This window comes from Thunnus maccoyii, chromosome 22 (assembly GCF_910596095.1).
Source record: "Thunnus maccoyii chromosome 22, fThuMac1.1, whole genome shotgun sequence".
NCBI classification, from domain to species: Eukaryota; Metazoa; Chordata; class Actinopteri; order Scombriformes; family Scombridae; genus Thunnus; species Thunnus maccoyii.
Window position 1 is genome coordinate 16,777,354 of NC_056554.1, and position 27,510 is coordinate 16,804,863.

The 27,510-nt window shown below is 36.0% G+C and overlaps 2 protein-coding genes across 6 annotated transcripts in view; both read left to right on the forward strand.

Moving 5' to 3' along the window:
* LOC121890089 (CD166 antigen homolog) overlaps nucleotides 1–27,510 on the forward strand; it is an 89,211-nt gene that overhangs the window by 48,360 nt on the left and 13,341 nt on the right. For 3 of the 5 annotated variants that reach the window (XM_042402359.1, XM_042402358.1, XM_042402362.1), the window contains 2 exons: nucleotides 11,504–11,601; nucleotides 11,865–11,915. The exons of 1 other annotated variant lie outside the window; for it this stretch is intronic. In XM_042402359.1, coding sequence (XP_042258293.1) covers nucleotides 11,504–11,601; nucleotides 11,865–11,915 — 149 coding nt within the window. Of the gene's footprint in view, nucleotides 1–11,503; nucleotides 11,602–11,864; nucleotides 11,916–14,326; nucleotides 14,393–14,537; nucleotides 14,638–27,510 lie in introns of those variants that run through there. One more of the 5 variants, XM_042402361.1, reaches the window with a different exon arrangement.
* LOC121890086 overlaps nucleotides 1–27,510 on the forward strand; it is a 364,377-nt gene that overhangs the window by 31,882 nt on the left and 304,985 nt on the right. The window lies entirely within an intron of this gene.

The window sequence follows — 27,510 nt, forward strand, 5'->3', positions numbered from 1 at the left end:
TTATTAAAGAGCCAAACATCAAATAATAAATATCAATATATAATGAAAATCTGAACATCAATTAACAATTACGAATTGCAATTAATGAAAAGCCAACTATTATGAATAGAAAGATCAAACAATGAAGAGTCTCTCGTTAAATAATGAATACAGAGGTAGAATACTGTAGTCATAAAAACATCTTTTTATTTGAAGGTCTGTGTCTAGCTTTCACCATTAAATGTCACAATTTCATTATTTGATGTTGACCTTCATTATTTATTGCTGCCACATTATTTGATGTGATGATTTGTTATGTGATGTGTGCTGTATATCCGGCCTGTCCTCTCTAGGAAAAAAACCCTCTCTAGAATTTGAAGGAGTCAAAAAGGCCTTAGAGGAAAACAAGACAAAAAGGCAAAAGGACTGTCAAAAGGACCAGCTCTCTCGAAGCTGTTGTGGCCTTCACCTCTATATCAATACATCTCTGGCTTCTTACATTTCAGTATCCATATATGGTCATTCGCCAAAACATCAACAAGCTATTGGCTAACATTTACTTGCATTGCACGATACAATGATACTTCTTTGTTTGTCAATCACAACACAATGCATATAACTCTAGAATGTGAGATACTTCTACATTTTCAACCCCTTAACTGCTGAGGTTAAGCATATACGGGTGGTGCAGGAAACCACAGCTTTTTCGTGGGCCTCAGGTTCTCTACCAGTTTGTCTATTTCCAAGGTGATGGTTTGCACCTTGCATGAAAGTTCAGCACAGACTGTGCAAGTTCAGCACAAACAGTATAAGACATGTTTCCATGTATTAATTTATAACCAATTATATTTAAATCATTTTAGATCATTTTGTTAGAGGTAGGTCTGAGTGGAGTTTGTCTAGGCCACTTATAGTGGAGCTTTTACAAGTTAAAGCCGAATGTATCTTGTCAGCCAGATGACGTATTTCACACCTGGTTGACAGCAGATAGCAGACTGAGGTGATAGGAAGTGTTCAAGATGTAAAATACAGTGAGAACTTTAATGTCAGATTTTCACAAGCTCACCCCTCTGACTTTCTGTTGTATGATGTTTCAGATTAAGAAATACATATTGACTGTCCACTTCCTCATGTCACCACCAGTCTTAGTTGTATTCAAAGACAGTCAGTTAAAAAAACATTCTGTAACTGCTATATTATATTCATATGCATTGCACTTGACTCAATTTCTGCTTCCCCTGAAAATATTTACAATAGTTTTAATTTCTGCCACCTAAAAAAATCTGATTGCACATCCTCCACAGTATCAGACATCTCTTCTTTTCTGCTTATTGGTGTAAATGTGACGACAACAGTTTAATCCAAAGCATCAAGTATGTTTTGCTATCAAAGCAACACATGATGTGTAAAGAGGAACTGGTGAGCTGCTTTATTTTTGTCATGCTGATATGCAGAGGCTTGTTTTGTTTCTACTCAGACTTTAGTTGCTAAGTAAACTTCAAGTTTGCATCCCATAGTCCACCCAAAGTCTAGGAAATGAAAAACGAGTACAGGTTAGGGATGCACGATATTATCGGCACGTCATCCATATCGGCTGATAAAAGCTCTAAAATGAAATATTGGCATCGGCCATTTCTGCTGATTATGAGAGGCCGATTTGTTGCCTTCTCCTCCATCGCCTGACTGTGCTTCCCTTCACAGACTGTTTTCTCCCTGTCCAACTGTCCAAGTGTTTCCTCTGCAAGCTCCACTTCACTCAGCTGACCGTCAGACCAGCTGCTTCTTCCCACTTTAACCTGAATAACAACCGGGGCTCGGTATGTTCTGCTGCACAGGTAGGAAACACCTCGGCTGACAGGATGTACCGCTCTGTTTGGGGGGGCCGGATCTTTTTGATTTATAACAGCAGTTGGCAACCAGCATATTAGATGCATTACTGCCACCTTTTGCTCTGCAGTGTGGACAAGAGATTAAATCCTACATATTAATCCTGTCTGTCTAATAAACTCAAAGAAAAGTCTACTGCTCCACCCACTTGGCTGGTTTATTAAAGTTTTAACGCTGAGCTCCTGAACTCCAGTCTTCCTAAGTTCTACCTTCATATATTGTCTTTCTTGATCATACTTAGTACAATCTGAGTTTGCATGCATAATGGTCTCCTCATAATGTGTGCATATATAGGTATTGGCATCAGCAATCGGCCACAATGAGTTGGAAATATTGGCATATCGGATATCGGCAAAAATCCAATATTGTGCATTCCTTTTACAGGTAAATAACAAAAAACTTAAGCAACCATTACAACTTAATGCCAGAGGTTTGTAACATGGCTGTTTTACAAAATTAAAGTTTTGACCACAGTTTATATCAAATTCAATATGCAGACTATTAAACACACACACATATACGGGATGTACTGTTTACGCCTACACAGTAGAGTTACACGTGTATTTATATATATACACACAACACCTACATCATCACAATGCAGGCACTGTTGATGCAAGAGCAGTGGGCATATACTGCATAACATGCACAAATAAACACAATAAAATGTTAAGCATGTTCATGACGTGATATGACTAAAGTCAATGTGGTTATGGTCCATGGATGTGCAATAATTACTTATCGTTAATGCCTTTTTTTAAATTACATATTCCAGACACAAACATTTTGCACAAGAGACAAGCTAATTTATTTCTGCAGTGGCCAGGAAGTGTACATGTGTCAACGTTTGCTGCGGTCAACTGAAGTGTCAACGTTTATCAAACTAATTGAAGTTCTCTGTGGTTTGCATACAAGGGAAGGAAACACAGGCAGGGTGAATTCTAAAGAAGTTGGAGAAAGTCTCATCTCATCTTTCATTTACCCGAAATGTAACTTCTCTCTTTCTCTTTCTGCTGCATTATTATTAAAGTAAAGTAGAGCATTTGTCAGACTCAGAGCAGCTGAGTGACAGAGTGTCAGTGCTGGATGTGAGGATGAGGTACACTTTGATCTGTGTGCTGGGATTATTCTGTAAGTACATTACTGACTTTCTCTGTTTGCATGTCACAGATTAAAGAACATGTTCCTGAATAGTCAGAATTACAGAGTATCACTGGTTGAACCAGTTTCTCTGAGAGCTTGAACAGAGCACGCTTATGGTTTTTAACTACAGGGTTGTTTTACCGGCCAGATGTTGGTTGGTGACTTGGCTCAGTTTAGATTGAAGGACTGTGTTCAATTTACTGTGTTCAAAGCTATCATATCATCACAACTGCTGTTGCTCTTTGGAGTGATAAGAAGACAACATATTTGTTATTCAGGACTTCTTCATAAAATGACTAGATAGACACAAATCTACCTCCAAATAAAAAGAGTAAATTAGAGTAAATAAAAAGTTCTGACCACAGTTTATATCAAATTCACTATGGAGACTATTAAACGCACACACACACACATATACAGGATATAGTGTCCAAGAATACACAGTAGAATTATACGTGTTTATTTATATACACACGCAACACCTACCTCATCACAATGCAGACACTGTTGATGCAAGAGCAGTGAGCATATACTGCATAACATACAAAAATAAACACAATAAAATGTTAAGCATGTTTATGATGTGATATGACTAAAGTCAATGATTTTATGGTTTATGGATGTGCAGTAAATACTTATTGTTTATACATTTTTTATTTATAACATTTTCCAGGCACAAACCTTTGCACAAGACACAAGCTGATGTATTTCTGCAGTGACCAGGAAGTGTACATGTGTCAACGTTTATCAAACCAGTTGAAGTTTTCTGTGGTTTGCATACAAGGGAAGGAAACACAGGCAGGCTAAATTCTAAAGAAGTTGGAGAAAGTCTCATCTCATCTTTCATTTACCTGAAATGTAACTTCTCTCTTTGTCTTTCTGCTGCATTATTATTAAAGCAAAGTAGAAACATTTGTCAGACTCAGAGCAGCTGAGTGACAGAGTGTCAGTGCTGGATGTGAGGATGAGGTACACTTTGATCTGTGTGCTGGGATTATTCTGTAAGTACATGACTGACTTTCTCTGTTTGCATGTCACAGATTAAAGAAGATGTTGCTGAATAGTCAGAATTACAGAGTATCACTGGTTGAACCAGTTTCTCTGAGAGCTTGAACAGAGCACGCTTATGGTTTTTAACTGCAGGGTTGTTTTATAGGCCAGATGTTGTTTGGCGACTTGGCTCACTATAGATTGAAGGACTGTGTTCAATTTACTGCTGGATGATTGTTTTTGTACAATGTAAATGTAAATTGTTTAAGGTATTGTTATGTATGTGGGTTTTGAATTTCATGATTTTTATTGTACATGTTTCATATTAAATAGTTGTTTTTTTTTATCTGTTTCCTTCCTGCTTACTAACTTACTGTATATAGACTATATATAGTTTTAAATGCCTTTATCATGCTTTGACCTTTTTTCAATTTGATTAAGTTTGATGAAGTTTCAATCTTTATTTTAGTGCTGAATACACTCTTCTACGGACACTCTGAAGGTGACCAATCATTTTTTATTTATATATTTTACATACATATTTATCTCTTATTTATCACCTGCTGTATTAATCTTAATCATCCTTTTTGTGTTTATATTTTATCATGTATGTATCATTTTACTCCATGTATCAATACAAATTCAGAAATGACTTGATTAGTGCAGAATTGCTTATTCCTCAAAACTATATATATTTTGGTCTTTATCCTTTCTGGGCAGATTTGTATGTTTATATAGTGAGACCAGATGTTGTTCTGACCCTTGAGACAAATTGTATATTTACTAAAGAGTTTGTTAACTTCATACAGATGAGTTTTCTCTTCATGCGTTCATCTGATAATCTTAACGTTCATCATTAACAGGGCGGGGTGATGACCCAGCAGAGGACACTGGTGAGTCTGATGTGGAGAAAGGATCATCTGCAGGTGCAGTCAATTACAACAGTCATTACAACTTCATTCATTATTACACTGGAGGTGATTACGGGTCGACATGCAGTTCAAATGATCTCACTTACTTTGGGTAGTGACATGTGTGCTGGCTGCCACAGTGTCTTTTTACATCATCTTATAATTGTGATCATTGATTGTGAAAACCAAGTGCAGGACCAGCCTGTATGAGCAATATTCCTCTTATAATTATAATATCTTATAATTGTGAAACTAATGTAGCAAACAGGTGAGTGTGGAGCTGCTTTTAAGAATTTGGGACATAAAATCATTTAGTGGGCATATCATTAATTATTACAGTAAGTGTGACTACAACTTCCTCTTAATACAATTTAATGCTGAATTCTCACAACACACTTTAAAATCATTATATTCAATAGTGATATCATATTGCTGCTAAATAACTAATTTTGTCACAGCTTTGTTTATATGAAATATATAATAATTTACAGTAACTGAGATGATTAATGAAACAAGACTACACCTCTGTTGCACAGATGATGATGTGATCCTGGAAAGTCCTGAATTCACATTGTTTGAAGGAGACTCAGTGACTCTGCGCTGTAGACATCGTACTCCTGGATATGAGAAGAAAGCCACCTTCTACAGAAATGGATCATCTCTTGAAACATATACAAACCATCAACCACGTAGAATATCACACACCGCTGTAGAAATGACCATTTATTCAGTATCAGTGTCAGACAGAGGTTTTTATAAGTGTAAGTTTGATGAGGGGACAGAATCCAAAGAGAAAGAACTACAAGTTGAAGGTAAGTAGCTTTCATACTGTGATGAAAAAGATGTTCACAAAATAATCTTAACTCAAAATGTCCACTTAGCTTTTCTCAGCTCTTAACTGCATTTCACTTTATTCATTCAGCAAAGATTTTTTTTTTTGTCTTAAATGTTTTCATACTTCTTCTTCTGGAGTGCTGAACAACAAGTGAATCTTTTTTCTGCCTTCACCTAACCAGTCACTAAACAAAAGAGAGAAACTGACGTCATATTGTTTGACTTCTGTGAACTAAAGTCTTCAATTTCATGAAGATTTTGTCACAAGGGTACGGGAGGCTGAGAGAGCTTAATGCACTGCAACTTAAGATTCACATGTAAATGTAGCAGAAAACACACAAGCATGTGAAGAAAACACATATGCAGCATTTAGAAAGACAAGTTGGAGTTTATGAACATAAACATTTTCAAACAGAGAGTCTAAATTCATTTGAACATTGAGTTATACATAATTTGAGACAGATGTTTCCTTTATGTTCTGTAAAAATGTAAATACATTCTTGATGACATGTTCATTACAGTAATTTCTTTGTTTTATTGTTTTTTTAAACTTATCAGCACGTAGACGCAACATTACACTGACAGCTGACAGGAACATCATACCAGTACAGGGAAGTGTGACTCTGACCTGCAATGTGGAGGACTCTACTGGCTGGAAATATGACTGGTACAGACGTACCTCAGCAGATTCTGAAAAAACTCCTCCTCAGACAGCAGAGGCTGATGAATCAGACAGTATCAGTATCTCACAGGGAGGCATTTACACCTGCAGAGGACGGAGAACAGAACCAGATGTCTTCACACCTGACAGTGATGAAGTCACCATTGAGGAAACAGGTGAGTTAAGTCATTTGTTCTGAAATAAAACAACTTATATTCTTTAAATTAAATTCTTAAACAATGATTGAAGTGTGGAAGAGAACCATATGTGGTAACAAGAACCATAATGAATGGATGATTTAGTCCAGTACCTCTTAGCTCTCTGAAGGAAGTTTAAAAATGTATGAAATCCTTTATCATGGTAATAATACAACATGTGTTTGACACTTCAGTTTGTTTACAGACACAATAAAGGAGTTGAGGGTTCTTCACTAATGCTGCTCAGTTTTACTTAAAATGTTTTGAAAACACATGACTGCTTAATGCAGTATTATTTGTGGACTTTTCCTTGACAATGAATATCATTTAACTCAATGTTTCAAAATGATCAGAGTCAGTGATGGCAGGTAAGATTCTTTACTCCAGTGGCTCCCCCGAGTGGTGAGTCCTTTCTCAGCATGAGAACAGACATCATTAAATTTGCTGACAGTACTGTGATACTCAGTTTATTACTTGACCGTGTTTTTTCCCCCTGGTACAAATCTTTTCTTCAGGTGAATGTTTATAAGAAATATGGCTTTGAACAAACTGTCCTGGAATGAAAATAAAAGCTATTCACACCAAATGGCAACAAGATTTGTTTTTATTGTATTAACTTGAAATCTTAATGCTGAATAAAAGTTTCTCATTATTGCTCATAGAACAACATTGAATTTATCAAGGATAAAGATAACAATCATTTTGTTTGATGATGATTTAACCTTTTGTCATTTTTGTATCCTTGTTGGTGATTCTTGAACACAAACAGTCTCAAACAGAGCAGTTGTGACTCTGCAACCCAACTGGCCAAAGATATACAGTGGAGAGGCGATCACTCTCAGATGTGACATCAAGGATGGAGGAGACACTAAGTGGGAGTATGAATGGAAAACACCCAGCTCAATAAAACCTCAAATACAAAATGAATACAGGATTAGTTCTGCTTTGACATCAGACAGTGGAGACTACAGGTGTTTGGGCAGAATGAAAAGTGAACAGTCTTCAACAGAGTGGAGTGATGCCTTCAAACTGACAGTATTATGTAAGTCAGATCATATTTCTTTCACACTGAAAATTAAATTACTCATTTTTTGTGTTTTATTTATTTCATTATGTATTTGGAGATAGTTTACTGTATGTGTATCTGCATCATTATTTTTTCCATTCTGAGAAAATCACTTTCCAACAGATGCACCAGAGTCTGTCCTCACTGTGTCTCCATCATGGCTGAGTCCTGGAGACTCAGTAACTCTGAGCTGTGAGGTTGAACATCCATCTGCAGGATGGAGGTTCTACTGGTATAAGACTGTTCCCAAACTATCATACTACTCCTACAGCTATGAGCTGCTACCTGGTAGCACCAATGGGACTGAACAGGATTCCTACATCATTCATGGGTCGACACACACAGCAAGATATATGTGTAGAGCTGGAAGAGGAGACCCAGTGTTTTACACTCATTACAGCAAACCTGAGTTTGTTTGGTCTGGAGGTGAGTTTGCTTGTTTGTTTTTGTCAGTTGTGATGTCATTATCGGGGTTCATCCTGTTTTTTGGTCGTGGCAAACAGATCTTGAAAACTAATATCCACTGTGGCAAATAATTGACTGTGTACATTATGCTCCCCCAATGGACGATATGTAATGGTTGCGGTGACCCTATGACCTTTCTGGATGGGCTGGATTTCCTTCTTCAATTGATCTCAAAACATGATAGCACCAAAAAATTGAGAAATTAGGATTTTAACTGTCATTGAAACCAAGCTTTATTCCACTTTGCAAAGAGTTCTTTTACTCTGGATACCTGAGCTCATCTTACTGCTAATAATCATTACTTTTACTTCCACGGCAAGCAGGACGGGTGTAGTTAAAGGAGACTATCTAGTGGTCAGACAGATGTATAGACAGACAATAGTCAAAATCAATCAACAAAACAGGTAAACGGACAGAAAGTACAGAAACAGCTAGAAACCTGAGAAAACTCAGACAGATGAGAGAAACACACTGACTACAAATAGAGACATTTAGTATGAAAAACACATTCCCTGTATGTTTGAAAGGTGGCAGGTAAAAGTAGATAGTTTACTGCTTCACAGTATCTTGGTATAAAAAAATAATCAAAATATCCATAAAACACCTCAAACCACTCTGCAGCAGACTTCTGTTCTTCACTGTCCATATGCTCTGTGTGTTCTTGAAGAATAGGTTCACAATTTCTTAAGTTTGTCATCACGTGCCCATATGAAAACTGAACAGGTTTTTCTTGCGGTAATCTTTACTGCTGTTCATACTGATCATTAGAGGATCTCCTCCAAATGTGTTTGCAACATAAGTGACGGGGGACAAAATCTACAGTCCTTGTTTGGAGGAAAAATGTATTTAAAAGTTTATCTAAAGATAATATGAGGCTTAAGCCATCTGAGTCAGTCAAATAAAGTGGATGTCTTCCACAGTTTGTAATAAAAAATCTCTCGTGTCTCAACAGACGGTGTTTTCCTGTTCAGCTGCAATGGAAGGATTGTAACAAAAAGAGGGAATTTGGCACCAAAAAGACAGAAGAACAAGAAGGATATTGACTTGATTTGACTGATTTGGATGGCTGAAGCCTCATGTTGCCTTCAAATAAATTAAATAATACAAAAGATAATATACAATAAAGATATTTTCATACAGACAGAAGCTTGTGGATTTTGTGCTTTGTCACTTACATACAATAGAAAGTGCATTATGAAGGGATCTGTTAATGACCAGTATGAACAACAAGAGAAACCTGTGTCAATGTTCATTTGAGACCCTGACTGTTGTTTTAGGACAGACATGAAAAATTGTGAACCTGTTCTTTAATACTCACAGTTTTGCCAAAATACTGCAGCTTCTGCACAGTTTGTGTTATTAAGATGTTCTTAATCTGCATCAATAAATATTAAAAATACAAAAAGGACGATTATTTGCATTGTGATCTTTTTTAAATTTAATATCTCTGTACTTGGTTTGCTCCTCATTACATGTTGTTTTTCAGATGTTCATTCAGCAGTGACTCTCAAAGTGAGTCCTGACAGAGTGCAGCACTTCATCTATGACTCTGTCTCACTGAGCTGTGAAGGAAACTTTACTGAGTGGAGAGTGAGGAAGTTTCCTGAGGACATATACTGGTCACTGTGTTCTAACTGGATGGCAATGACTGGATCCACATGCAACATCAAGAGTTCACAGCAGAGTGATGCAGTGTTCTGGTGTGAGTCTGGATCAGGAGAGTTCAGCAATGCAGTCAACATCACTATACAGAGTATGTTTACATTACATTTTATTTTATTTTCATCTTGTATTTAAATTATTTTCAACACGGTGTCACTAACTACACTTCCTGTGTAGACAAACAAGTTAAATGCCTAAACTTTTGATATGATTATATCATTGTTTCTTTAACAAAGAACTAAAATCTCATTAAATTATTATTCAGTGAGACTATTATAAAGAAATACCATCGAGTCAATTAGAAAATCAGACATTCTCTGCACAACATCATAATTAAGTCGTGTCGTTGTCAAACACAGGTAATGCAAAAGAATAAACAAATTATGAAAGGGCTTGCTTCACACCAAAAACTCATCTGTGGACCAAATTAAAGCTTTTTCATATTTATTTAAACAACTGGAAATTAATGTTTTACAGATCCAAGATGTTTGGTTCACAGCTTTTTTGGTGTGCAGAAAGTCTTACTTTATTTTGCTGATTATGCTGATTTAGTCAGAAGTGTTTTTGTGTCAATAGCCATCCACCGTTTCTTTCATGTGTACCTGTTAGCTCTAGAGCTAAATAGCCATAGCTAGTATATTTACATTTACAAGACATGTATGTAATAAAGCTGAAATGTTGGATCTTTGCTCAGCTACACTGACTCTGTGAGATAAATTAGTTGGAGAAAAATAAAGGCATATGTGTGATCTATTCTCATAGTTTTATGTCACCTTGTTCTAAAGGTCAGCAGCTGGTCTCTGACTGAAACTTCATATTCTTTGACTGTTTTACAGATGCAGATATTATCCTGGTGAGCCCTGTGCATCCTGTGACTGAGGGAGATTCTGTTACTCTTGGCTGCAAACTGAAGAGAGGAGAATTACTTTCCAACATGTTTTTCTATCAAAATGACAAACTTATCCAAAATGATACCAGAGGGGAGCTGAATATCTCTGCAGTGTCAAAGTCAGACGAAGGCTTCTACAAGTGTAAATACTCAGGAAAAGAATCAGTACAGAGTTGGATGTCAGTTAAGGGTGAGTAGGATTAAAACAATTCATGCATTTTCTTTCTTGTAAACTGTGTTGCTGTCTTAGAAAGAAATGTGGTCAAATACTTTACAGAATTAGAAATTTACAGGTTTAGTTTCAGCTGATTTCACATATTGAATTAACATGTTTTCTACTTTACATAAGTAGCCTGAATGAGCCATTCAGTAATTAAACATAAAATTACAAAATCTAATATCTATAAAAATACAAATGTAAATGAATGATGAATATTGTTTATTATCTATTACAGCAGTGTCCAGGACTGACACCTCTTCATCTCTTATACCATTAATTGTTGGGCTGGTTTGTGGAATTACTTTTATTATTCTCCTGCTCCTGTTGTGTTGCTACAGACGATCCAAAGGTGAGACTTTTTCACTCTGATGTTAAATGTTTTATGTTTTTAATTATTCAAATACAAAGATGTATTCTGATGTCATAATGTGAAATAGCAGAAAAAATATTTATAAAATAAAACCACATAACAATAAATATCTTTTTCACAGATTCACACTTTATCAGGTTGGTACAAAACTCTCTTCTCTCATTTTGAACATAACAGCAGTACCTTCAATGTGTCTTATTAAATTCATTGTATTTGCTAAATGTTTTAGGCCGATCCAGTCTGACAGCACCAATCAGGACCCCGCCGTGAATCACATGGTCAACCTGAATGAAACTCAAGATAACGTATACTCCTCTCTTCTCCATGGTCAGTCTTCAAACTAATCCTGATTCATTTTGTCATTTTTTCTTAACTGTAACCTCAACATTTCTATTACAGTCTACAAAGACAGTAAAGGCTCTAAAACATTTAAGATTCCCTGTACTTGCATTTATCCACAATATTTTAAAATCGAATAAATAAATAAATAAAAACCTGAGGATTTTTGTTAAAAAGGTGATATTTGATTGGTATCATGCAATTTAGATGGTTCATTTGATCTCAGCTTGATTTTCACTTTTTGCTCACAGGTGATGCTTCTGTCTATGAATCAATCAGAGGCTCTGAAGACACTGAAAATGGTACAGTATACACCTTAACATGGAGCAGTCTGAAATGCAATATTACATAATTTAAGAGAAAACAATTTACAAAACAAAACCATGTAACAACAAATATCATTTTCACAGATTCAGGCTTTATCAGGTTGGAATAAAACTCTCTTCTCTCAGAATGTGTAAAAGAATTTCTAAATGCTGATATTTGTGAATGTGTACAGGAAACTGAAAATGTGTATTCAGATTTGCAAGAGTATCAAGATTTGTGAATGTATACACTAGGGCTGGACGATATCTCAAATTGATTTTATTCATTTAAATTCTTGTTTTTGGTCAATGTGTAAAATGTCTAAATCGTAAAATTGAGTTATTACAAAATGCATGAAAAGGTTATTTTTAGTCAAAAAGTAGATGGCAGCTACATTAGCTGTTTTGAGTCACAACAGTCTCGTAAACTGTGACATTATTAATTACACTACATGCACACCTGCCACAGCTGTCTCTGGCTATCTCGTAGTGAATTTAACAGTCACATCTACAAGAAGAACAGACTGAAAATGACTCTGCACACTGATCTGTGCTCTTGGTTTGTGTTAGTTGATGAGGTCTCATCTCGGGTTATGAGAGTTGAAACACCTGAAGTTGAAGGAACAGTATCCAGATTCTACACTGTACAGTTTACCCTCCAGGTAGCTAACGCTAGCTAGCAGCAGTCTGCAGATATCAGGCTGATGTCTTGTAAAGAAACACAAACAGCAGCAACTAGTGAGCTGATTTTTCTGCTCTATCTGTGCTGAAACTGATTATTAAACTAGATGCCTATGATCTACTTAGTTGAAGCATCTGGTGCTCACAGTCAATAGCTGTGTGGGATCACATGTATTTTATGCATAATGATTATAACAGCCTTGCAGGTGTTGCAGGTTTCTTATTGTTCTTGCACAACTGTCTTAAATAAATAAATGTTTTAAGTTTGCATTATGAAGGCAAACAAAAATCAAGTAAAATAATGACACGACCCAGAGATTGAAAAAAATAAAGATTTTTTTGTCCATATCGCCCAGCCCTAGCATACACAGAGTTGTGAATGTGTAAAATCTGTGAGAAAAATGTATTTTAAGTATTTTGCTCCAAGAGTTGGGAAGTTACACCTCAGGTACACCTCTCCATTGGTTTTCTTTATACATGTGACTTTTGCTAGACTCCTGTCATGCCTGAGATCTGCAAATGTGTCGCAATTTTTGTCTGTAACACAGTGTGCCAACCAATATTGAATTATTTGCAATATTAACTTGCAGACAAACATTCTGCAGGTTTCTTGTTAACAGATTGATGGTCATCACTGCTGCAAAACCTCTAACTAGCATTAACATTTTTCCTAATATCAATCACCTCATGTGTTCGCTGACTGTGACTGTCACAGCATGCAGTCAGTGAGGATTAGTCTGGTGCAGGTTACTCACTGAAAATATAGTTAAACATTAAAGGCTGCTGTCACTAACAAGACAAGTATAGTTTGTTGAAAATAACATGTTTGTTTCCTGCAGACTCTAATGTTACATCATATGAACTACATTTGTTTACAGCAGCAGGGTAGATTCTAGCAAAGCCCCAGCAATAAAATACAGAATAAAATGCATTGCAATGATGTTACCCACAAACAGAATATTTTATACATGACATTGCAGTTTATTTACCGTTGAAGTTGTCTCAGGGGAAACACTGCAACAATATTGTGCTAGCAGTTTCTAGCGAGGCTAAAACATTACAGGTTGTCAGTTTGCACCATTAACGATGCTAAAGAGCTACTGGTCACTCACTAGATGGAAATTTGTGGAAAGTTGCTTGTTGTTATGGTAGTTGGGAACAGTATGGTGATTTTTACGGCTCCATTGCATTTTGCCTTGTTTTAAACATTCACAAATCTTGATACACTTGCAAATCTGAATACACAGTTGCAGTTCCCGTACATATTCACAAATTTCAGTATGAATTTAGAGATTCTTTTACACTTTTACTAATCTGATTACACACACGGATTAAGACACAGTTTCACAACTTTCCACACACATTGTGATGTGGAAAAATGTATGTGATGTGTTCAGTGTTTGTAAAATTGTAGGTGTTTATAATTATTAATTTTCATTGAATATCTTGTGTTGGGATTTATGTTTATTTTACATTATGTGAATATGCAGTGATGAAGAACAGTATTTATACATCAGTATGTATATTCAGTATCAGTATGTTTACTAAATCCTGTTAAAGCCATAATACTCTGCTGTTTAACTGCTTTGAGCACTGTGAGCATTACAATACTGTTATTCTTTTATTATCAGTGGAGACATTAACCCTGACAACCCTTCAGTACATTATTATTGTAAATTATGACATTACTGGCAAATATTTTTAACTAATCCTCTCTCCATTTATAGGAAAATCAACTCCTGCAGCAACTGATGAAGCTGTTTATTCTGAAGTTAAACCAGGAACATCTCTTGGTAATAATTCTGCCATGTTATGTACAAACTGTAATGATTAATACTACTGATCATTAAATGGATTATATGTCATAATAGCATGTCGCAAGCATATTTTACATCCTGAATAACCTTATATGTTTGTTTTTTCGTGGTTGTTTTTCAGGTCAGTAAAGACAGCTATATGGACAAGGCCAAATAAATATGGTTAACAGCATTTTATATAACCATTGTGTGCAACTCTGCTATCCAAATATCAGCGAGGCTCAATGTTTTGTACAGTTAATTTAATAGCAGATGATAGGTATCAGTTTGAAATGTTTAAATGACATTACCCAGGTGGTACTGCAGCTTTAAAGTCAGCATATTTTTCAGTGTTAAATGAAAAAGCTCCAGGATGGACGTCAACAATTACTTTTATATACGTAATGAACTGCTATCAACTATTAAATGTAACTTTTGCTGTTATTATACTGGAAAGTTTTCCTGTCTATTTACAAATGAATTTACTGGTGCTGAATGTGCTTTATTTTTGTTAGGCATCAATAAACTTTTTTTCTGCAGTAAACAGTCAGTGGTGTTTCTAAATGCTTTTTATATTTACATAATGCATACTTTATATATTTATATAATTGAGTGAACTAGTGTTGCCATCTAATTACACACTACCAAAGGTGTGAGTCCACATGTCTTTCCTAATATGAGCTGATCAGACACCAGAGAGAGTTGAGGAAGTAGAGAGGAGAGTGGTGCACTACTGATCCATATCTAATAATGAAAAGCTAAACATCAAATAACAAATGCACATTGCAATTAGTGCCAACTGTTATGAATAGAAAGGTCAGACAATTAACAGTAACCCATCAAATAATTAGTACAGAGGTGGAATGGTCAATATTTTTATCTCTTTATTTGAAGGTCTATGTGTAGCTTTCACCACTAAATGTTACTATTTCATTATTTGATGTGGGCCTTCATTATTTATTGCTGCCACATTCATTGTTCGATGTGATGATTTGTTATTTGATGTGTGCTGTGTGCCCGGCCTGTCAATCAAACCTGCCATCAAAGGCTCTACTCAATGACTACAGAGCAGGAGTCCTGCAGGGGAGACTCTCGACCGACTGATGAAAATGAGGAAATAAAGTCTTTGGTTAAAGCCAAATGTATGCTGTCAGCCAGATGACATGTTTCACACCTGGTTGACAGCAGATAGCAGACTGAGGTGATAGGAAGTGTTCAAGATGTAAAACACAGTGAGAACTTTAATGTCAGATCTTCACAAGCTCACACCTCTGACTTTCTGTTGTATGATGTTTAAGACTGAGAAATGAATATTGACTGTCCACTTCCTCATGTCACCACCAGTCATAGTTGTATTCAAAGACACTCAGTTAAAAAACATTCTGTAATTACTATATTATATTCATATGCATTGCACTTGACTCAATTTCTACTACCTCCCAAAAATTTGTACTTCATTTAGTTTCTCCACTTAAAAAAACAAAACATTTGTGAACTCACATCCTGCACAGCATGAGACATCTCTTCTGCAACACATATTTCTGTGTAAAGAGGAACTGGTAAGTTGGTTTGTATTTGTCATGCTGATAAGCAGAGGCTTGTCTTGTTTCTACTCAGACTGTAGTTGATAAGTAAATTGTATAATACAATGGTGCAAAATGTGCACCAATTTCCAAAAAGTCTAAAGTTCTAAAATCCAGTAAATGAAAAATGAAAACAGGTAAATGACAGTAAACAGAAGCAGCCTTTATAACCTAATACCAGAGGTTTGTAACATGGCTGTTTTTAGAAATGAGTCCTGACATTTGGATTCTGTTTGAATATGTGATGTAGACTCAGATTAACCACCATAATAACGATCAAGCCAACCATGACAAAGGTCAGTAGGTAGACAGCAACAGTTTGCTGTCGGAGGTTTATTTCAACAACTCCAGATTTTTGGGGAAGAATCGGAAATTCAGACCATAGATGGATGTGTTGAGTTCAAATGTTGATTGATTTTGAACTCAGTTGGTTTATTCATACTGTAAATGTCAAATAATATAAATTATTTGATTATACTGTTTCTGAATAATGAGGCTGATAGAATACAGAATTTGTTTGCTGTAATTGAAAAATGGATGTTCAACATTTTACTCATTGATGGGTTAAGATGAGTTTTTTCATTTGCTTTCTTGTTTTCTAAGCTATCATATCATCACAACTGCTGTTGCTCTTTGGAGTGATAAGAAGGCAACACATTTGTAATTCAGGACTTCCTCATAAAACGACCAGATAGACACAAATCTACCACCAAATAAAAAGAGTAAATTAGAGTAAATAAAAAGTTTTGACCACAGTTTATATCTAATTCACTATGGGGACTATTCAACACACACATACACATATACAGGATGTAGTGTCCAAGAATACACAGTAGAATTATACGTGTTTATTTATATACACACGCAACACCTACCTCATCACAATGCAGACACTGTTGATGCAAGAGCAGTGGGCATATACTGCATAACATGCACAAATAAACGCAATAAAATGTTAAGCATGTTTATGATGTGATATGACTAAACTGAATGATTTTATGGTTTATGGATGTGCAGTAAATACTTGTTTATACATTTTTTATTCATAACATTTTCCAGGCACAAACCTTTGCACAAGACACAAGCTAATGTATTTCTGCAGTGACCAGGAAGTGTAAATGTGTCAAAGTTTATTAAACCAGTTGAAGTTTTCTGTGGTTTGCATACAAGGGAAGGAAACACAGGCAGGCTAAATTTTAAAGAAGTTGAAGAAAGTCTGATCTCATCTTTCATTTACCCGAAATGTAACTTCTCTCTTTCTCTTTCTGCTGCATTATTATTAAAGCAAAGTAGAAACATTTGTCAGACTCAGAGCAGCTGAGTGTCAGTGCTGGATGTGAGGATGAGGTACACTTTGATCTGTGTGCTGGGATTATTCTGTAAGTACATTACTGACTTTCTCTGTTTGCATGTCACAGATTAAAGAACATGTTCCTGAATAGTCAGAATTACAGAGTATCACTGGTTGAACCAGTTTCTCTGAGAGCTTGAACAGAGCACGCTTATGGTTTTAACTACAGGGTTGTTTTATAGGCCAGATGTTGGTTGGTGACTTGGCTCAGTTTAGATTGAAGGACTGTATTAAATTTACTGCTGGATGATTGTTTTTGCATGATGTAAATGTGAATTGTTTAAGATATTGTTATGTATGTGAGTTTTGAATTTCATGATTTACCTATTTTATTTTACATGTTTCATTTTAAAGAGTTTTTCTCTTATCTGTTTTAATTTATCAAACAATAGTTACCACTGCTGAAACTCTATTTGCTTTTGTTTGTTTGTTTTATGTTTGTGTGATTTTGACTTTCTGTCAGTTTGATTATATCTGATGAAGTTTCAATCTTTATTTTAGTGCTGAATACACTCTTCTACGGACACTCTGAAGGTGATCAATTATTTTTATTTATATATTGTACTGAAATATTTATCACTTATTTGTTATCCACTGTATTACTCTTAATGCCCAAACGCACTGAAAGCGTGTGATGCGTCTTGAAGTACACTTATTGGTTTTAATGGCCAAACACGCACCAAAAGTGTTATTAGGCGCGTCAAACTGTCTTGATGCCTCAACTCAGACCAAGCGACCAGAGAGAGAGAGAGAGAGAGAGAGAGAGAGAGAGAGAGAGAGAGAGAGAGAGAGAGAGAGAGAGAGAGAGAAGGAGGAGGAGGCGGAGACAGAGAGAGAGAGCGGTAGTGAGAAAAAAGCCTCTGAATGAGAGAAATAAAACATTATATTCTTATTATTTCACTGCAGTCACGTTTTACAATTATCGCTTTTAGTGCTTTTTGGGCCTTTAATCACATCTCATTTTTGTGTTCATATTTTATCATGTATGTATCATTTTACTCCATGTATAAATACAAATTCTGTAATGACTTGATTTGTGCCCAAAAGTGTAAAACAGCATTTTCCTCAAAATGCGTGTTTATGTAGGGAGACCAGATGTTGTGATGACTCTTGAGACACATAAGTATCTGAAGAAAACACATATGCAGCATTTAGAAAGAGAAGTTGGAGGTTCATTATGAATATAAACTTGCAAACACAGAGTCTAAATTCATTTGAACATTGAATTAAACATAATTTGAGACAGATGTTTCCTTTGTGTTTTGTAAAAATATAAATGCACTCTTGATGACATGTTCATTACAGTAATTTCTTTGTTTTATTGTTTTTCTAAACGTAACAGCACGTAGACACAAGATTACACTGAGAGCAGACAGGAACATCACTTCAGTTTGTATACAGACACAATAAAGGAGTTGAGGGTTCTTCACTAATGCTGCTCAGTTTTACTTATAAATGTTTGGAAAACACATGACTGCTTAATGCAGTATTATTTATGGACTTTTCCTTGATGTTGAATATCATTTAACACAATGTTTCAGCTGAAATGGTTTTTGCTTGTTTCAGTCTAGATTTTAAATTGGTGAGGTGGCTTTTAGATTATTTTATTGAGTATATTTTAAAATGATCAGAGTCAGTGATGGCAGGTAAGATTCTTTACTCCAGTGGCTCCCCCGAGTGGTGAGTCCTTTCTCTGCATGAGAACAGACACATCATTAAATTAGCTGACAGTACTGTGATCCTCAGTTTATTACTTGACCAACTTTTCCCCCCTGATACAAATCTTTTCTTCAGGTGAATGTTTATAAGAAATATGGCTGTGAACAAAAGATATTCACACCAAATCTCAACAACATCTGTTTTTATCATATAAACTTGAAATCTTAATGCTGAATAAAAGGTTCTCATTCTTGTTCATAGAAAATTGAATTTAATATATTTTTTTAATTTCAGTAATCTGCCTGCTTGGTAACCTAGACAACAAAGATGCAACTACATGAGATTATTAAACTGTTCCCCAAAATGACTGATGTTGAACAGTCAAGTCTCTCTGCACTGTGAGATAAATGCATCCTGTAAAAGTTTAGGTTCAGGTGTTCTGGAGGACTGTTGTCCTCAGTAAGACCTGTTTATCTGACAAACATGTGACTGCTTGATTTATATCAGTTTATCAGTCAAAGCAGTTATCAAATGCTCTGTTCTTAACTTCCATATGATGGTAGTTTTCTTAATTTGTTTATAACTTAACTTAACTTAACTTATAATGGAGTAGAACACTTTTTCTAGGGCAAATCTCATTCCAGTTACTGTTTTGTTTGTTTATTTGTTTGTTTGTTTTTGGTCACAGCAAATAAACCCAAGTCCACACTGACAGCAGACGAAACCATCATACCAGTAGGGGGCAGAGTGACACTGACCTGCTCTGTGGAGGGTTCTGCTGACTGGAAATATGACTGGTTCAGACAAACCTCAGACTCTTCTAGAGTTCAGCCCATAAGAAATGTTAATCCACACAGTGTTATAAGAGTTTATCAAGGAGGCATCTACTACTGCAGAGGAGGAAGAGGAGACCCAGTCTTCTCCACAGAGGACAGCAACAAAGTCACTATTCAGCAAACTGGTGAGTTAAGTCATTTGTTTTTGAATAAAACAACACGTATTCTTTAAGATCTGTAAACAGTCCCTGAAGTGTGAGGGAGAACAACTGTGGTATCAATAAGAAAACAGACAAACATGAATGAATGAATATAGAGCAGTAATTCTTACTTTAAGTGATGATGAAAACAGAACATGTGTTGGATCCTCTAGTTGATTTTGTATTGAATAGACCTCAAAGAGTGAAAGTCACTTTTGTCATATTTGCTCTCCTGAGACTTTGTCAACACCTCCTTTGTATAGTTGTTATACTGTTTTACTGTGTAATGATAATACTCCGTTTTTAAGGGTAGAGTTATTCCAAAAAAGGACAGAGGCATTCAGTTCTACTTTAAAACCCTCATCAGGAGGTTATGATGTGAAACAACAGCTAATAAATACCAGGAGGCCCAACAGTGATATACAATATATGAACATTTAGCATCATGTAACAAATTCAAACTGATATTTAAAAGCTTCTAAGAAACTGAACTTGAAAACTCTGCAGCTTTTTGCTCTGTCACGTAGCATCTGATTAGCTTAGCTGCAGTTTAGACAGGGTCCAATTAAACCTGAACTTGCAGGAGTTTAAAATGCAGCTGCTAAACTGAACCTGATGTTCTGTCAAAACGAGCAGAGCTTCAGCTGAACTGCAGCTAAACCAGATATATGATGAAGTTATCTTAAGTTTTGCCCAACGTATGTGTTTCAGAGGAATGTAACATCATAATGATCTGTGTAATTGTCTGACTTTTGTCAGCAGCTAAAAAAAGCCTCAATTTAATTTTTTTTAAAAAATGTATTTGTTTCAATAAGCTGTAGTTAAATGACAAAAAATGTAAATGACACACAGACCTACAGGCATCATTTGAGACACTAAACTTTTATGAAATTCAGTTGAGCAAATATTTACCATAACCTCAAACAACTGTGAGATGGACTCCCAGAAAAATATTATTTTATTGTAAATCATGTCTCCTTTTCCCAGTCGCAAAAATCAATAGGCTAAAATAGTTTTGCTTATATTATATCTTAATATTATGGCAGTGTAATGCTGTCACCATGATAAAAATATTTGCTCAGTTTTTCAATATAACAAGAAAGCAAAAGTTCAAAAGTAATTGGACACTTGGCTGCTAATTGTTTCTTTGGCAGCTGTGTGTCAAAAGAGTTCACATGTACAGTGACAAAGCAAACAGAAGAGTGAAAACACAAACATTAAGAAAAACATACTGCAAATCCAGAGATGCTACAAACTGCAAAACACATACAAAAGTGAAAGCACAAACATTAAAGGAAATGTGCTCCTAAAAAATAAAAGAAATGCTGAAAGAACTTGAATTCTTAATGCTGAATAAGAAGGTTCTGATTCTTGTTCATTGAAAATTTAATTTAATGAATCTTTTAAAAATGTCCAGTAATCTGCCTGCTGGTAACCTAGACAGCAAAGATGCAACTACATGAGACTTTTTATGCTTTTGATGTTGCCTTGTATTTTATATTTCTTTATTTTTCTCTCTTAATTTTATATTTCTAGTTTTATTCTAACTGTGTATTTTTGGTTTGAACAGTTTCCAACAAGGCTGTTGTGACTCTGCAACCCAACTGGCCTCTGATATACAGTGGTGAGACAATCACTGTCAGATGTGAGATCCAGGGAGGTGCAGACACTCGATGGGAATATGAATGGAGAAAAAACAACATGGACATATCTCTGAAACATAAGGAATACAAGATTAGCAGTGCTTCTGAGTCCAACAGTGGAGCCTACAGTTGTAAGGGTAGAAAGAACTTGTATTCCTCAACAGAGTGGAGTGATGCCATCACATTGACAGTATCATGTAAGTCAAACCATCTGTCATTCATATTCAAAATGGCTTGTTTTTGATTTCAGTCTATCTAAGTAAGATAACAGAAAATATTTTCTCCCTCCAACAATGATGCAGCCTCCTATGAGCAGCTCAGTAACAAGTGGTCGCTTTTTCATTTGGGAACAGAATTACTGAAAGTGAGCTGCTGAAAATGATATAAATGTTTCAAGTCTGTTGTGTAACAATAGAGTGAAAAAGTTCTGGGGCAAATCCCATCCCAATTGGTATAGTTGTTGTTTTGTTTTTTACTCTCAGCAAATAAACCCACAGCACTGACCACAATTCATTTGACTTTGCTGTCGGCTTCCCGACTCATTAGAAAAAAGAAGAGAGAAAAAGAGAGAGAGCAGCTGAAAGCACCAGGAGAGAGAGAGATTGAGATTGAGAGAGAGAGAGAGAGAGAGAGAGAGAGAGAGAGAGAGAGAGAGAGGCTGTGGTTGAGCGAGCAAGAGAGTGAATGAAGAGAGGGAGCGCCGGTTGTGAGAAAGCTGGTGAATCAGATCAAAAAAAAGTTATTTTCTGATTGTTTCACAGCAGTGACATTGTTGAGCACAAATAAACACACCAACAACTCCACACACCTCCGCTTGACCCTGCGGCTGAACGCAGCACCGCCTGATTTGGTCTGAATAGTTATTGGTGGCAGCAGATGCTAACAGGCTAAGCTAACAGTGTGTCAGTGGCTTTACACTAGCAGCGGTCCGGATGGAGGAGCTGCTAACCAGCCTGAGAAAACTACAACTGTGGGTTCCAAAAAGAAGTAAAACTACAACTGTAGGTCCTTGTAACGCGTATCACTTCAATTTTACATATAAAAAATGAAGTTCAAGCGACCATCTCGCCATTCTTACACAGGTTTAACCATAGCAACGTTATGATGAAGGTGACATTTTTTCAAACATGTGGGCGTTGTGCCATGCGGCTACTATAATACTGTATGCAGCTACTATAGTAAAAAGTACGGGTGCTGGTGTATAAATTAACCGTCCTTTTATCCAAAAGTTGTAAAGAAAGCAAGGGAGGTACATTTAATAAAGCCCTGGAGGGCGGGAGTGGATGAACCCAGTTAAGGAGTACCCGCCCGTACGGGATACTCTAAGAAGTAAAGTGAACATCCCTGCGAGAAGGCAGGGATCATTTCATTGATCAACACTACACCTGACTTATTGGTTGGGGGATTTTGACAGGGTTATTAAGAGCAGAGACGAAATCTGAAAGCAGTTCAATGAGCGCACAGAAGCAGCCTGAGTGCGAGGAGAAGAGCTGAAGCTGCAGCGCGGGAAAACTGTGCAAGGAACATTATATTTGAGTGCAAGCACACAGTTTGAGCAGAAACAGAGCAAATCTAAGCGCAAGCAGAGGCTATTTGAGTGCGAGGGCAGGGTTTTGAGGGACAATATTACAAAATTTGAAAGTGAAATCAATAAATCATTCTCTCAAATTGATATAGCACGCTCTTGAATAAAGATAGGAAAAAATCTCCATACTTTGCACCAGTGTCACCAACTAGCTCTCAACTTTTTTATGAGAAACATGCCACCACATGATCACCACAACTATTCTAGTGTTAATAAAAAAAAAACAAAAATTAGAAGCAAACAAAAACAGTGCACTAATTAAACATCAACTGTACATCGTTAGTTAGTTCTGCAGTAACTCCTGTCATCGGCCAAGGAGAGTCATATGTCACATGCTCTGTTTGTATCTTCCATATGATGGTATTAGCTAAATGATTTGATTGATGATCAAGTCTTTTCTAAGGGAAATATCAAGAATGATTTCCCTGTAGTTCTTGTGCTGAAGTAAAAACATTTTCTTCGGGCAAATCTCATTCCAACCATTTACCTGTTTTGTTTTTTGTTCTAATGTGAACAGCAAGTAATCTCAAGGCCACAGTAACAGCAGAAAGGACAGTCATACCAGTATATATTTCTGTTTTTATCCAAACTGTGTATATTTGGTGGGTGCAGTTTCTAACAAGACTGTTGTAACACAGCAAACCAACTGGCCTCAGATATTCAGTGGTGAGTCAATCACTCTAAGATGTGAGATCAAAGATAGTGGAGACACTGAGTGGGAGTATGAATGGAAACAACCAAAGAAAAACCTTGAAAAAAACAGTGAATACTGGAGTTTCAGTGCTACTTTTTACAGTGTGGAAACTACAATGTAAGGGTGAACATAAAATAGACCTTTTGTCCTCGACAGAAAGAAGTGATCTCATCAGGTTGACAGTGCCATGTAAGTTGGACTGTGTTTCATCAATTGTGAGAATATCATGTTTTTGAGTTTCCACCTATCTGTATCTGAATAATTCAATGGAAAACATTTATGTCCTCAAGAATCAGGATTGATCAGTAAATAATTGTGTTTGTTTTTGAAGACAAGCCGTCATTGAGTGTCCTGTAGCATTTGAAATATACTTAATTGATTAATTGTTAACAGATTAAAGAAAATATACAACAATGACTCATGGTGCAGATCAAAGTGACTGAATTAATATTTTCTGTGTGCTTGGGACTCCCATCAAGATTATTCATTATGTTCATTAAATTCATTATGTTCTCATTTTCACCAAGTTATTTAAATTGGATTAAATCACAGGGACAATAATTAACGTTTAATGTCTTTGTTCTAAACTAACAGCAAATAGACTAAAGGCCAAACTGAGTGCTGACAACAGAGACATTCCAGTAGAGGGCAGTGTGACCCTGACCTGCTCTGTGGACTCGTCATCATCTGGTTGGAAATACTACTTGTACAAAGGCAAGAAAACATCTGGACTCTTGAACTTACAAGATGCTGTTTTCCAGTCAACTGGACATATCAGTGTCTCACAGGGAGGACTCTACTGGTGCAGAGGAGGAAGAGGAAACCCAGTTTATTACACAGAGTACAGTGATTCAATCTGGATCAACACAATTGGTGAGTTTGACAATGAGATTTGTTATACACAATGTAGAAAAAACTCTATTGTGTATTTATGATTATTGATTAAGATTTAGGTTAAAAAACATTATGACTGTTATTGATTTTAACTTTTGTCATTCTTGTATCCTCATTGATAATTCTTAACCATTAACAGCCTCAAATAAGGCTGTTGTGACTCTGCGACCCAACTGGACTGAGATATACAGAGGAGAGGCGATGATGCTGAGATGTGAGATCCATGACGGAGACACAGAGTGGGAGTATGAATGGGAAACACCCCGTTACACATCTCTAAATCAAAATGAATACAAGATTAGCAAAGCTTCCACATACCACAGTGGAAACTACAGGTGTAAAGGCAGAATGAAAAATGCACAACATACTTCAACAGAGTGGAGTGATTACATCAAATTGACAGTATCTGACAGTAAGTCTCATCATATTTAATTAACATAGAAAATATTAAATATACAATAGAGTACATTTTTGTTGGAATATATTTAGATAGAATATCATTAAGTTTCATAACACTTTCCAACAGATGCACCTGTCCTCACTGTGTCTCCATCATGGCTGAGTCCTGGAGACTCAGTAACTCTGAACTGTGAGGTTGAACATCCATCTGCAGGATGGAGGTTCTACTGGTATAAGACTGTTCCCAAACTATCAGACAACTCCTACAGCTATGAGCTGCTACCTGGTAGCACCAATGGGACTGAACTGGATTCCTACATCGTTCATGGGTCGACACACACAGCAAGATATATGTGTAGAGCTGGAAGAGGAGACCCAGTGTTTTACACTGATTACAGCAAACCTGAGTTTGTTTGGTCTGGAGGTGAGTTTGTTTGTTTGTTTTTATCTCCTTCTGTCAAGAAGCAGTTGTGATGTCATTATCTGGGTATTGATTGTGGTGAACCTATGACCTTTCTCCATCAAGTCAAGATTTCAGTTTTTCAACACACTCACCAAACACAATGTTGATATTGAATTATTCTACATACTGGACTGGGCTGGTTCCTTCTTTAAATCTTCAATTGATCTGAAAACATTACAGCACCGAAAAACTGAGATATTATGATTTTATTTGTCATTGAAACCAAACTCTTCTCCTCTTTGCAATGATTACTTTTACTTTGGATACCTGAGCTCATCTTACAGCCAATACTCATTACTTTTACTGACACAGCAGGCTGGACAGGTGTGTTTAAATGAGACTTTATCTAGTGGTCAGGCAACATATAGACATACAAAACAGTCAAAATCTAGTAATGAAAAACCAGAAAAGTCAGCAGGCAACAAAGCAGGTAAATGGACAAAGTACAGAAACAGCTGGAAACCTGATAAAACTCAGACAGATGAGAGAAAAACACTGACTATACAGTACCAGTCAAAAGTTTAGACACTTTCTCATTCAAGGGAAGGTGTGTCCAAACTTTTGACTAGTACTTTATATAGAGACAATGAAGCATCATTTAGTATGAAAAACACATCCTCTGTATGTTTGAAAGGTGGCAGGTAAACGTAGGTTGTTTACAGCTTCACAGTGAACAGTTGCTGTAGTTATCTTGGTAGCAAGTTTTCAAGATAGAAAAATAATCAAAACATCCATAAAACAGCTCAAACCACTCTGCAGCACACTTCACATCTCCACTGTCAGTCCATATGCTCTGTATGTTCTTAACACTCACGGATTCACCAAAACACTGAACCTTTTACACAGTTTATGTTATTCAGTTGTTTTTATTCTCAATAATAAATAGTATTAAAAATACAAAAAAGAGGATTATTTGCATTGTGATCTTTTTTAATTTTAATATCTCTGTACTTGGTTTGCTCCTCAATACATGTTGTTTTTCAGATGTTCGTTCAGCAGTGACTCTCAAAGTGAGTCCTGACAGTGTGCAGCACTTCACCTCTGACTCTGTCTCACTGAGCTGTGAAGGAAACTTTACTGAGTGGAGAGTGATGAGGTTTCCTGAGGACCACAACTGTCCTAACTGGAGGTCAATGACTGGATCCACATGCAACATCAAGAGTTCATGGCAGAGAGATGCAGTGTACTGGTGTGAGTCTGGATCAGGAGAGTTCAGCGATGCAGTCAACATCACTATACAGAGTATGTTTACATTGCATTTTATTTTATTTTCATCTTGTATTTAAATTATTTTCAACATGGTGTCACTAACTACACTTCCTGTGTAGACAATCAAGTTATATTCCTAACCTTTTGATAGAAAAAATATATTATATCATTGTTTCTTTAACAAAGAACTAAATTCTCATTAAATTATTATTCAATGAGACTATTATAAAGAAATACCATCCAATCAATTAGAAAATCAGACGTTCTCTGCACAACATTATAATTTAGTCATGTTCTTGTCAAACAATAAGTAATACAAAAGAATAAACAAATTATGAAAGAACTTGCTTCACACCAAAAACTCATCTGTGGACAAAATTAAAGATTCTTCATATTTATTCAAACAACTGGAAATTAATATTTTACAGGTTTTCCAAGATGTTTGGTTCACAGCTTTTTTGGTGTGCAGCAAGTCTTACTTTATTTTGCTGATTATACTGATTTAGTCAGAGGTGTTTTTGTGTCAATAGCCATCCACTGTTTCTTTCATATGTACCTGTTAGCTCTAGCGCTAACTAGCCATAGCTAGTATATTTACAGTTACAAGACATGTATGTAATAAAGCTGAAATGTTGGGTCTTTGCTCAGCTACACTGATT